General features: G+C 41.4%; 1 protein-coding gene across 1 annotated transcript in view; it reads left to right on the top strand.

Moving 5' to 3' along the window:
- Positions 1-13,408, top strand: part of PRKAR2B (protein kinase cAMP-dependent type II regulatory subunit beta) — a 175,467-nt gene that overhangs the window by 149,001 nt on the left and 13,058 nt on the right. Inside the window, exons 7-8 of the mRNA XM_066342547.1 lie at positions 11,340-11,441; positions 12,941-13,015. Of these exons, the coding sequence (XP_066198644.1) occupies positions 11,340-11,441; positions 12,941-13,015 (177 nt within the window). The remainder of the gene's footprint in view (positions 1-11,339; positions 11,442-12,940; positions 13,016-13,408) is intronic.

The raw sequence follows: 13,408 nt of genomic DNA, 5'->3' as shown, positions 1-13,408 counted from the left end.
GGGGGCAGTTAAAATGATCCTGACTAGGCCCCACCACAGGCAAATTTAATCAAATTTCAGGAGTTGTGTCTTGGGCCTTCAAAATAAATTTTTTTAATTTACTTTTTTTATATTTTTATTTATTGATTTTAGAGAGAGGAAAGAGAGAGAGAGAAAAAAAAATTGATGTTGTCCTACTTATTTATGCATTTATTGGTTGATTCTTGTATGTGCCCTGATCAGGAATCAAACCCATACCTTGGTGTTTCAGGATGACACTCGAACCAACTAAGCTACCAGCCAGGGCAAAATAACTTTTTTTTTTTTTGGTGACAAAGACAGAGAAAGGGACAGACAGGAGAGAGATGAGAAGCATCAATTCTTTGCGGCTCCTTAGTTATTCATTGACTGCTTTCTCATATGAGCCTTGACAGGGTGGGCTACAGCAGAGCAACTGAACCCTTGCTCAAGCCAGTGACCATGGGGTCATGTCTCTGATCCCACGTTCAAGCCAGCGACCCCGCACTCAAGCTGGTGAGCCCATGCTCAAGCTGGTGACCTCAAGGTTTCAAACCTGGGTCCTCTGCGTCCCAGTTCGATGTTCTATCCACTGTGCCACTGCCTGCTCAGGCCAAAATAACTTTCTTAATGGTGGTTTTTCCTACAAGACTTTACAAGTTTGGTTCAGCCTGACCAGGTGGCACACACAGGAACCAAGTTTATGTTCCTGTCTCTCTCTCTCCCCTCCTTTCCCTTTCTCTCTCTCTAAAATCAATAAATTAAAAATAAATTTTTTTTAATAAATTCAGCTGATAAAAATATTGCTTGAGCCCTGGCCTGGGTGGCTTAGTGGATGGAGCCCAGTGCCAGTGCACTGAAGTTGTGGGTTCAATCCCTGGTCAGGGTGTGTATGAGAGGCCATCAATGAGTATACAACTAAATGGAACAACTAAGTGGAGCAGTAAGTTAATGCTTTTCTCTCTCTCTCTCTCCCTTTCCCTCTCTCTTTCTCTCTCCCTCTCTCTCAAATCAATGGAAATTTTTTTAAAAAAGAAAAAATATATCATTTGATTAGAGAAACAAGACATTGTGTGTTCATTTTTATTTTTGGAACCAGTTACTGTCTGCTTATTAAAAATGTGATGAGTCACTTTTTAAGTTGTAGAAGAAACATTGGAATTATTCAGGTAGAGGAAAACTCATTATCTTAAGTGTTTTAAGGACTATGAAGGATTCGAATACCCAAAGCCAGCACAATAAAAATTCCAAACCAGAGCAGACTTGTTGTCAGAGTGCTGGGTAAAGGTAGAGTCTGCCATGACCTGTTTCATTAAGGAAGGTGTTATTTAAAGGCCTCCAAACGGGGTTGCCTGCTAGCCTTAGAGAATTAACTGATCAACATGACCATGCTGATGATTCAGAGAGGGTATTATTGAAGTAACTAGGATGAAAACATTTGAAACGGGACTTGCTGGATTTTATTTATATGTCACTGAGGTTATGAAGAGGCAGTTCACTAATAGAAATATTTTCTTGAGCCATAGCTCATTGTGGTTAATTTCTAAATTGCTAAACTATTCCCAGTCTTCTCTGTTTTGCAATAAACTATCCATAAAATGGTGCTGCAGTGGGTTCCCAAACTTGATTATATGTCAGAATCATTTGGGAAGCTTTATGAAACAGGTTATTGAGCCTTACATGCAAAGATTTTCAGTCATTCAAGTCTGGGATCTCAGAACCCTTTATGTTTTTATTATTATTATTATTAGATTTTTTATTTATTGATTGATTTGAGAGAGAGAGAGAGAGAAAGGGGCTGGGAGGAGTGGGAAGCACCAACTCATAGTTGCTTCTCGTATGTGCCTTGGCCAAGCAAAGTTGGGGTTTCGAACCAGTGACATCAGCATTCTAGGTCAGTGCATTATCCACTGCGCCACCACAGGTTAGGCCAGAAATATTTTCTAACGCTCAGCTGATTCTGACGCAGATCCAAGCTTGGAAATTATTTTAATATTTTTTACTAATTACCTTTTAATTACCTAGTAAAAAATTATTGAGTACAAGTACAAATTAATAGCCCTGATAAAATTGTAATAAACTAAATTGGCAAACAGGATGTTTAATATCCATGAGAAATATATACACTGGCATTTTTCTCCATCCTATCAGTTTATTTAAATTCAGCCTTAATATGTGGGCATAATTTATTAAAGAACCTATTTCAATTAATTTTATTTTATATTTAAAGGGTATTATTGCCCTGGCCAGGTAGCTGAGTTAGATTGTCGTCCTGATATGCCAAGTTTGCAAGTTTGATCCCCAGTCCAGGCACATACAAGAATCAATCAATGATGCATAAATAAGTAGAACACAAATCAGTGTTTCTCTTCCACTCACTCTCTAAAATCAATACAATTTTTAAAAATGGTATTATTTATCAAGTTATACTAAACTTAATTCTTTAGACTCTTTACTAAAGAACAAAAATAATGTTTTATAGGAATTTTTTTCAAAATAAAACTTGCCAAAAAAACATTTTTTGAGCTGTTATCTTTAAAATTTCTCTAGTTCCTTAACTGAGTTCTGTGTCTTTGAGGTTAAGTAGTATAAACATAGGAACATTTTGGAATGATGAGCTTCTGAAGTAAACACTAGAATTAGACTTTTCTCAAGAAAGTTTAGCCTGACTGGGCAGTGGCACAATGGATAGAGCATTGGCCTGGGATGCAGAGGATCCAGGTTCCAAATGCCAAAATCGGCACCTTGATCATGGGCTCACCAGCTTAAGTGTGGGCTTGCTGGCTTAAGTATGGGATCATAGACATGACCCTGTGGTCACTGTCTTGAGCCCATAAGTCTCTGGCTTGAAGCCCAAGGTCTCTGGCTTGAGCTGGAGGTCACTGGTTCAAGCGTGGGATCATAAACATGAACCCAAGGTAATTGGCTTGAGCAAGGGGTCACTCGCTCAGCCGTAGCCCCCCACTCAAGGCACATATGAGAAAGCAATCAATGAACAGCCAAGGTGCCACAATGAAGAATTGATGCTTCTCATCTCTTTCCCTTCCTGTCTGTTCCTCTTTCCCTCTCTCTCTCACGAAAAAGAAAAAGTTTAGTTTCTCAATGAACATTTTTAAAAGAACTGATATAATGTAAATGTGACAGAAAATGAATTTTTTTTTTTTTTTCTGAAGCTGGAAACGGGGAGAGACAGTCAGACAGACTCCCGCATGCGCCCGACCGGGATCCACCCGGCACGCCCACCAGGGGCGAAGCTCTGCCCACCAGGGGGCGGTGCTCTGCCCCTCCGGGGCGTCACTCTGCCACGACCAGAGCCACTCTAGCGCCTGGGGCAGAGGCCAAGGAGCCATCCCCAGCGCCCGGGCCATCTTTGCTCCAATGGAGCCTCCGCTGCGGGGGGGGGGGGGGGGGGGGGGGGGCGGGGGGGACAGAGAGGAAGGAGGGGGGGTGGGGGTGGAGAAGCAAATGGGCGCTTCTCCTATGTGCCCTGGCCGGGAATCGAACCCAGGTCCCCCGCACGCCAGGCCGACGCTCTACCGCTGAGCCAACTGGCCAGGGCAAGAAAATAAATTTTTTAAGAACTTTTACATTATAATTGCTTTATAATAAAAAATTTTGTAATAGTGTTTTTTATGTATTTTTTACTTCAACCCACGGTAAAAATCACAACAGGAAACATCACAACCAGTGCATATGTTTGTATGTGTTTGTATATAACTGAAACAAATACATAGCCAAAAAACGCTTTACTAAAAGGGATGAATGCTATTTTCTATTTTACTTTATTTTTTTATAAAAGTGCTGGTCTGGGTGGAGGGAGTCAAAAGTACACACTTCCAATTCTATAAAATAAAAAGTCCTGGGTATATAATGTACAGCATGAGGATAATAGTTAACAATACTGTATTGTGTATTTAAAAATTGCTGACTTTGGTCAAGATAGTGGCATAGGTAAATGTGGTATTCACATACACCCACAACCACATCAAAACTACAACTAAACTATAGAACAGCCATCATTCAGAACCTTAAATCTAGCCACATAGAAGTCCTACAATTGTGGATTTAAAGAAGCAGCTATATCGAGACTGGTTGGAGAGAAAGAGACACAGAATGGGCTGGTCCCACACCCACGTGTGGCAGATAAAAATTGAGAAAGGTATCTGGGCTGAAGATGTCTCCCCTTCAGAGCAAGAAGTCACCACCTCAACCCCAGGACCACCATCTAAGGCAGGGGTCCCCAGACTACGGCCCGCGGGCCGCATGCAGCCCCCTGAGGCCATTTATCCGGCCCCCACCGCACTTCCAGAAGGGGCACCTCTTTCATTGGTGGTCAGTGAGAGGAGCATAGTTCCCATTGAAATACTGGTCAGTTTGTTGATTTAAATTTACTCGTTCTTTATTTTAAATATTGTATTTGTTCCCGTTTTGGTTTTTTACTTTAAAATAAGATATGTGCAATGTGCATAGGGATTTGTTCATATTTTTTTTATAGTCTGGCCCTCCAACGGTCTGAGGGACAGTGAACTGGCCCCCTGTGTAAAAAGTTTGGGGACCCCTGATCTAAGGGTTTCAGTGCCCATAACTTCTGGCTGTAAAAACCGACAGGGATTATGGCTGAGGGAGTCGGAGGGCTACTAGAGTCCCAGGCAGTCAGTTCCTCTTTTTTTTTTTTTTTTTTTTTTACAGAGACAGAGAGTCAGAGAGACGGACAGATAGGGACAAACAGACAGGAAGGGAGACAGACGAGAAGCATCAGTTCTTCTTTGCAGCTCCTTAGTTGTTCAGTGATTGCTTTCTCATATGTGCCTTGATGGGGGGGGGACAACAGCAGAGCAAGTGACCCCTTGCTCAAGGCAGTGGCCTTGGGCTTCAAGTTAGTGGACATGGGGTCATGCCTATGATCCCGTGTTCAAGCCGGATGAGCCCTCACTCAAGCTGGTGACCTCGGGGTCTCGAACCTGGGTCCTCCGCATCCCAGTTTGATGTTCTATCCACTGCACCACCGCCTGGTCAGGCCCATGCAGTTTCTCTTAAAGGTCCTGCACATGGGCTTATTTGCTCTGAGCTTCAGTGCTGGGGTAGAAGCCCAAAAGGCACCAGGGACATATGTGGAGGAACTGAATTATTTGGCATCAGAGTAAGAGCTTGGGGCACAGCTTTCTCCAAGATCGAAGTGCTGGCAGAGGCCATTGTTCCTTTTTTGAGCCTTCTCTCAACCGTGCTGGCAGGTGGGTGCCATATCTGAGTCTCCACCAACCTGGCTCATACTGTTCTGCCTATGCTGGTGATTCCCTGAGACCCTGCCCCACCCAACCTACAGGCCCACCCAAGCTGTTTCCAGTGGCCTTTCCATACAAATGGTGTCTCTTGGCTCTTGCTTCAGACTATGCTGAAATCTCTCAAGCAGCATCTGGCTTCAGCATGCCCCTATCTCAATATAAGTGGCCCTTGACCTGGCACTAATAGCAGCTGGTCTTGGTTTGCAGCTTGGCCTTGCCTGGGCACCTCCAAGTCCAGCACAAGTAGCCACCATCTGTAAATCTTCATAGCTCATGCTGAGTAGTCTTTGGCAGACCACTGACAGCAGCTGACCTTGGCCTGCACTTCCCATGAGGCCCTTGAGCCAGTGTGCCAGGTGGGCAGCTTCATACGACATTGAAGTGCCACCTAGCCACTTCCACAAGCGACACACGCAAGGGGCAGGGGCAGACTCAGCAGGCACCAGAGCCCCGATAAAATAAGTTCTACTCCATGGGGTGGCCACTGCACAGCTGATCCTCCATGCTGGTCAGTGGTCACAGCTAGTCCTTATAGCTGATTGGCCTGGGGATAAATCCCTCCCATTGACATGCTAACAGCAATCAAGGCTCAACTACAAGAGAAAGGTATACACAGCCCACACTGGGGGGGGAGGGGGAGGAGCATACCTACAATGCCCAGCTTGGGTGATTGGGGGAGGCTGTGCAGCTGGACCCTATAGAACACTTACTACATGAAGCCACCCTACCAAGCCTGGGAGATACAGCAGCTCTACCTAATTCAGTGGTTGGCAAACCGCGGCTCACGAGCCATATGCAGCTCTTTGGCCCCTTGAGTGTGGCCCTTCCACAAAATACCACGTGCAGGCCCTGGCCGGTTGGCTCAGTGGTAGAGCGTCGGCCTGGCGTGCAGAAGTTCCGGGTTTGATTCCCAGCCAGGGCACACAGGAGAAGCGCCCATCAGCTTCTCCACCCCTCCCCCTCTCCTTCCTCTCTGTCTCTCTCTTCCCCTCCCGCAGCCAGGGCTCCATTGGAGCAAAGATGGCCCGGGTGCTGGGGATGGCTCCTTGGCCTCTGCCCCAGGCGTTAGAGTGGCTCTGGTCGCAACAGAGCGATGCCCCGGAGGGGCAGAGCATCGCCCCCTGGTGGGCAGAGCGTCGCCCCCTGGTGGGCGTGCCAGGTGGATCCCGGTCGGGCGCATGCGGGAGTCTGTTTGACTGTCTCTCCCCGTTCCCAGCTTCAGAAAAATACAAAAAAAAAAAAAAAAAAAAATACCACGTGCAGGCACTACCTTAATAAGGAATGTACCTACCTATATAGTTTAAGTTTAAAATTTTTTTCTCAAAAGAAATTTCAATCATTGTACTGTTGATATTTGGCTCCGTTGATTAATGAGTTTGCCGACCACTGCACAAGAAACACAGGGAGTCTGCCAGAATGAGAAGACAGACATGTCCCAGATGAAAGAACAGAATAAAACTCCAGAAAAAGAACTAAACAAAATGGAGACTAGCAATCCACTAGATGCAGAGTTTAAAACACTGGTTATGAGGATGCTCAATGAACTTAGAACTTCAACAGCATGAAAAAGGACATGGAAATCATAAGTAATAACTAGTCAGAAATGAAAGGTACACTAACAAATTAATAATTTACAGGAAATCAGCGGTACTGTAGATGAATGAGAATCAAATCAGTGATTTGGAATACAAGAATGCAAAAATCAACCAATCAGAATAGTATGAAAAAAGAATTAAAAAATGAAGATAGTGTAAGGAGCTTCTGGGACCACTTCAAGAGCACCAGCATTTACATCCTGGAGGTCGGAAAGAGAAGAGCAAGAGCAAGAAATTGAAAACCTATTTGAAAAAATAGTGATAAAACTTCCCTAACCTGGTGAAGAAAATGAAGTCCAGGAAGTGCAGAGTCCCAAACAAGATGAACCCAAAGAGGCCCACACCAAAACACAGCATAATTAAAATGCAGAAATATAGCATAATTAAAATTAAAAAGTTAAAGACAATCTTCTAAGCAACAAGAGAAAAACAATTAGTTACCTACAAGGGAGCTCCCTATCAGCTGATTCCTCAACAGAAACTTTGCAGGCCAGAAGGGATTGGCAAGAGATATTGAAAGTAATGAAAAGCAGGGACCTACAACCAAAGATTACTGCACCATGCAGAGTTATCATTTAGAATCAGTGGACAGATAAAGAGCTTCCCAGACAAGAAGAGGCTAAAGGAGTTCATCACCACCAAACCACCATTACATGAAATGTTAAAGGATCTTCTTTAACAAGAAAAAAAAAAAGAAAAAAAAAAGAGAACATTTTGACAGTTGCTAGATGGAAGGGCTTTGAGGGATGGGTGGAAAAGGTAAAGTGATTAAGAAATACAAATTGGGCCTGACCAGTAGTGGCACAGTGGATAGAATGTTGACCTAGGATGCTGATGTCCCAGGTTTGAAAGCCCAAGGTCGCTGACTTGAGTGCAGGCTCATGAGCTTGAGCATGGGGTCACTAGCTGAAACATTGGATCATCGACATGATCCCATGGTCACTGGCTTGAGCAAGAGGTCACTGGCTCTCCTGGAGCCCCCTGGTCAAGGCACATATCAGCAGCAATCAATGAACAACTAAACTGCCACAGCTATGAGTTGATGCTTTTCATCTCCCTTCCCCTCTCTCTTGGAAAATAAAGTACAAATTAATAGTTACAAAATAGTCATGGGGATATAAAGTACAGCATAAGGAGTATAGTCAATAATATTCTAATAACTACGTAAGGTGTCAGATGGGTAAGAGATTTATTGGAATGATCGCTTAGTAAGTTATATAAGATCTATTCCTGCCCGATTTGTGGTGGCGCAGTGGATAAAGCATAGACCTGGAATGCTGAGGTTTCTGGTTCGAAACCCTGGGCTTGCCGGGTCAAGACGCATATGGGAGTTGATGCTTCCTGCTTCTTCCCCCTTTCTCTCTCCTCTCTCTCTCTTTCTCTCCCTTCTCTAAAAGGATTTATTTATTCATTTTAGAGAGGAGAGGGAGAGACAGAGAGAGAGAGAGAGAGGAGAGACAGAGAGAGAGAAGGGGGGGGAGGAGCTGGAAGCATCAACTCCCATATGTGCCTTGACCAGGCAAGCCCCGGGTTTCTAACCAGCGACCTCAGCATTTCCAGGTCGACGCTTTATCCACTACGCCACCACAGGTCAGGCCTAAAAGGAATTTTTAAAAATCTAATCTTTGGGGTATACACCTAAAACTAATACAATATTGTATATCAAGTATAAATGAAAATTTTTAAAAGTGAGGTAGCAGCCTGACAAGGTGGTCGTGCAGTGGATAGAGCGTTGGACTGGAACTCAGAGGACTTAGGTTCAAAACCCCAAGGTTGCAGGCTCATCCACCTTGAGCATGGGATCATAGACATGATACCCCCATGGTCACTAGTTTGAGCCCAAAGGTCACTGGCTTGAAGCCCAAGGTCATTTGCTTGAGCCCAAGGTCGCTGGCTTGAGCAAGGGATCACTTGCTCTGCTGTATCCCCCCTCCCCCGTCAAGACACATATGAGAAAGCAATCTTTGAACACCTAAGGTGCTGCAACGAAGAATTAATGCTTCTCATCTCTCTCCCTTTCTGTCTGTCTGTCCCTATCTGTCCCTTTCTCTGACTCTCTGTCTCTGTCAATAAATAAATAAAAGTGAAGTAGCATTGAGATCTTGCTTCCTGGTAGTTGTCAGTTTTGGCCCAAGTAAACATATAAAAATTCTCAGAGAAAATAATTTGGCCCTGGCTGGGTAGCTCAGTTGGTTAGAGCATCATCCCAGTACACCAAGGTTGCAGCTTTGATCCCCAGTCAGGGCACATATCAGAATCAACCAATGAATGCATAAATAAGTGGAACAACAAATCAGTGTTTCTCTCTCAACTCAATAAAATTTTTAATTAAAGTTATTTTAATTAACAAAATAAAAGAAGTCTGAGAGTGTATTTTAAGTTATCACAAGAGCCTGAGCAGGTGGTGGCGCAGTGGATCGAATGTCAGACTGGGACATGGAGGACCCAGGTTCAAAACCCCAAGGATGCTGGCTTGAGCACAGGTTCATCCGGCTTGAGCACGGGCTCACCACTTGAACATGGGATTATAGACATGACCCCATGGTCACTGTCTTGAGTCCAAAGGTCACTGGCTTGAATCCAACGTTGCTGGCTTAAGCAAGGGGTCATTCCCTCTACTATAGCCCCCCATCAAGGCACCTATGAGAAAGCAATCAGTGAACAACTAAGGAGCCACAAGGAAGGATTGATGCTGCTCGTCTCTCTCCTTTCCTGTCTGTCCCTATCTGTTCCTCTCTCTCTCTCTCTCTTTTTCTGTCACACACACACAAAAAAGTTATCGCAAGAAGAAAAGTTTTTATAACTGTCAAGTGATCAATAGTAACTAAATTTATTGTGATAATTTCACAGTATATACATAAATATTGAATCATTATGTTGTATACCTGAAAGTAATGTGATATGTTATACCTCAATAAAAAAAGAATGCTGGTCATGTCTTTCAAATTGATTTGGTAATACTCTAGGACTGTCATCCATGGTTAAAGAACTGAGTGTTAGATTTCTTGAACTCAGAAATTTAGTGCTGGGTGCCAGGGGATAGGGGAAATGAGGAGATATTGGCCAAAGGCTATATATAAACTTCCAGTTATAAGATGAATAAATTCTAGGATCAAATGTGCAACATAGTAATTAGAGTTAGCAGTACTGTATTTTGTACTTGAAAGTTGATAAAAGTAAATCTTAAATGTTCTCACTACAAAGGAAGGGACTCTGTGAGGTGATAGAAGCTTTAACTAGCTCTACTGTGGTAAGTCATTTCACAGTGTATAACTGTGTAAAATCAACACATTGTATACTTTAAACTTACACAATATAGGTCAGTTGTGTATCAAAGCTGAGGTGGAAAAAACATAGTGCTAGTATTAGCTTTTAAAATGATGCAGCAGTGCCACCTCGTGGATTAGCCTAATTATATGGTGATAGATCTGTTCTGAATAAAAGTAAACTGATACTTCCTTAAAAAACGGAAAATAGTATTTCATAGTATATATGTACCACATCTTCTTTATCTAATACTTTGTTGAAGGGCATTTTGGTTGTTTTCGAGTTTTGGGGATATATACCCAGTAGAGGGATTGCTGGGTCATATGGTAGTTCTATTCTTAATTTTTTTGAGGAACCACCATACCTTCTTCCATAATGGTTATACTATATACTATGGAATACTACTCAGCCATAAGAAATTATGACATAGTATCATTTACGACAACATGGATGGACCTTGATAACATTATACTGAGTGAAATAAGTAAAACAGAAAAAACTAAGAACTGTATGATTCCATACATAAGTGGAACATAAAATTGAGACTCATGGACGTAGATAAGAGTGCAGTGTTTACAAGGGGGAGGGGAAGGGAGGAGAAAGAGGAGGGTGGGGGAGGGGAGGGGCATGAAGAGAAACAAAAGGTGATGGAGGACGATTTGACTTTGGGTGATGTGTATGCAACATAATTGAATGTCAAAATGATCTGGAGATGTTTTCTCTATGTACTCTAGTTGACCAGTGTCACCCCGTTAAAATTGTCTAAATAAAAAAAAAAACCTGAAAATAGTAGTTTATATATAGGTTCTATATTTTATGCTTGAAGAAATAAAAATCCTAAATATGTTACACTAAAAATATAATAATATCAAAAAAACATTTAATAATGTCTCCCTGGTGGGATAGCTCAGTTGGTTAGAGCATTGTCCCAAAAAGCAAAAGTTGCAGGTTCCATCCCCGGTCAGCACACATACAGGAACATATTGGTATTTCTCACTTCTGTCTTTCTCTCTCTCTTTCTCTCCATTTTTCTCTCTCTAAAATGAATAAATAAAATTTTTAAAAAGTATAACAATGTTAACCTTATTTCACAATTTTCAGTTATTGTTTTTTATTGGGAATAAAATGAAACTGTCTCTTAAAATTTTTTTGTCAGTAAACATTTTAACTGTATTTGTTTTTGATATTCTGCCTTTAGGACAGAGTAACCTTCAGGAGAATAATTGTAAAAAATAATGCCAAAAAGAGAAAAATGTATGAAAGTTTTATCGAGTCACTGCCATTCCTTAAATCTTTGGAAGTAAGTATGTTTACACTTTAATTTTGCTTTAAAAGCTTGTTTTATTAGGAATATTAGAACAAAAGTTTCTTTGAATAAAAATGTACTCATGATTTCACTGTAAGATTCAATTATGGTTTTCGCATAGCTCAGTGTTTCTTTTACTACCCATAACTGCATTTGTTTTATTGTTTATAATAGAGTCCTGTGAGCATCTATAGCAGTTAAAGGTGGTCTCTTTCTATAAGCAGACTTGACTTATATAATCATGTAAATAGTAGCCACTATTTACACCTTAACAGGGAGAGGTTATCTAAATTCAAAATGTAGATATTAACTCAGTATAACAAATATGCATTATAAACATACCAGAGAGAAAAAACAAAATTCTCCCCCTCACCAAAAAATAAATCCTCCCTGTTACCAAAAGTGTCTTTACTGGCCTCTACTTCTCATCTTTGTTTTTTATTCCTGTTTTTGTTCCTCTTAAAATTGGCATTCCAGTCTCTTCTTTCAGGTTACTCTTTCTCACTTGGTGAACTTGTCAACTCCCAGGCTTTAAATACTATATGTTGATGCCTTTTAAAATTGATATGTCAGCCTGGCCTGTGGTGGTGCAGTGGATAAAATGTTGACCTGGAATGCTGAGGTCACTGGTTCGAAACGCTGGGTTTGCCCAGTCAAGGCACATATGAGAAGCAGTCAATGAACAACTAAAGTGAAGCAGCTATGGGTTGATACTTCTCACTCCCCTACCCTTCTCTCTCCTCTCTCTGTAAAATCAGGAAGATCTTTAAAAAAATATATATATATATATATAAAATTGACATTGTGGGACAAGGTCCCTCCCTGGAATGCCAGAATCATTTACTTAACTGCTTATTTAACTTTTCCTGGGCACCTAATAGACAACTCAAACCTCATGTGCTAAATCTACTCCTCCCTCTCTTTTCCATCTTGGTGGCTGGCAACACCGTCCTTCCAGGCATCCTGGCCAAAATCTTTGGGGTTAGTACCAATTCACCTACTGCAGTGTCTTTGCTGTACTGTCAGTATATGCCTGGTAGAAATTTTGGCCACATTACAGAATGCCTATTAGGCAGCTGATCTCCTCTGGCTGCATATCTGTTTAAATAAAAATAGATCAGGGGTTGGATATCCAGATGCCTTCCAAACTAGGCAAGTAACATAAAGAAGAAAAAGCAAGCCAGGCTGCGATGTCAGTAGCCTGGAGAGCATGTGTTCCATCTGAAGAAACAGCTGCTCTCCCGCCATAGTTTACTGTTACCATATGGAAAGAAGAGCTGAGTGTTGCTGACTCGCCTGATTTTTCAAGAGAAGGTGGAAATTCAAATTTTTCTAAGAAATTTATTTTAAAATGCTGGCTGTTGATTAAAGTAACACATAAACCGACACAGTACTTGGTTTATTTGGCTTATAGGCTACCAATTTTTAAATGTCTAAAATAGATAAGATTACCTAATTAATCTTTTTATTTAGTAGTCTTTTGTTCTCTGTAGGTTTCTGAACGCCTGAAAGTGGTAGATGTGATAGGCACCAAAGTATACAACGATGGAGAACAGATCATTGCTCAGGTATAATCCTTTTCACATAATTCAGTTTAGGGTTAAATTCCAATAGGTGCTTATACATTGTAAATCTTGATGAATTTTTATATCTATAATTAGCATATAATGATAGATTAAATGATTATTTACCAAATGACCTGTTAAAAATGGTTTAATTCACAGCTATTAAACTATTTGACTATTTTCTTTATATAATTAACTGCTAATCAATATGTATTAAATTATCAAATGGATTTCTGCATAATTTTATATTTGTGCGTGACATGTATATATAAAAAGAAAATGCCATTTATAAGAGAAAAAAAACAGGTGAGTGCTCCATGAGATTAATAAGGACTCTGAAGGTATATTGGAAGATTTTCAACGTCTTCTATCAATTCACGATGATGCCTCCTGAGG

This window comes from Saccopteryx leptura, chromosome 6 (genome assembly GCF_036850995.1).
Source record: "Saccopteryx leptura isolate mSacLep1 chromosome 6, mSacLep1_pri_phased_curated, whole genome shotgun sequence".
In the NCBI taxonomy this organism is placed as follows: Eukaryota; Metazoa; Chordata; class Mammalia; order Chiroptera; family Emballonuridae; genus Saccopteryx; species Saccopteryx leptura.
This window is presented reverse-complemented; position numbering and strand designations above follow the sequence as displayed.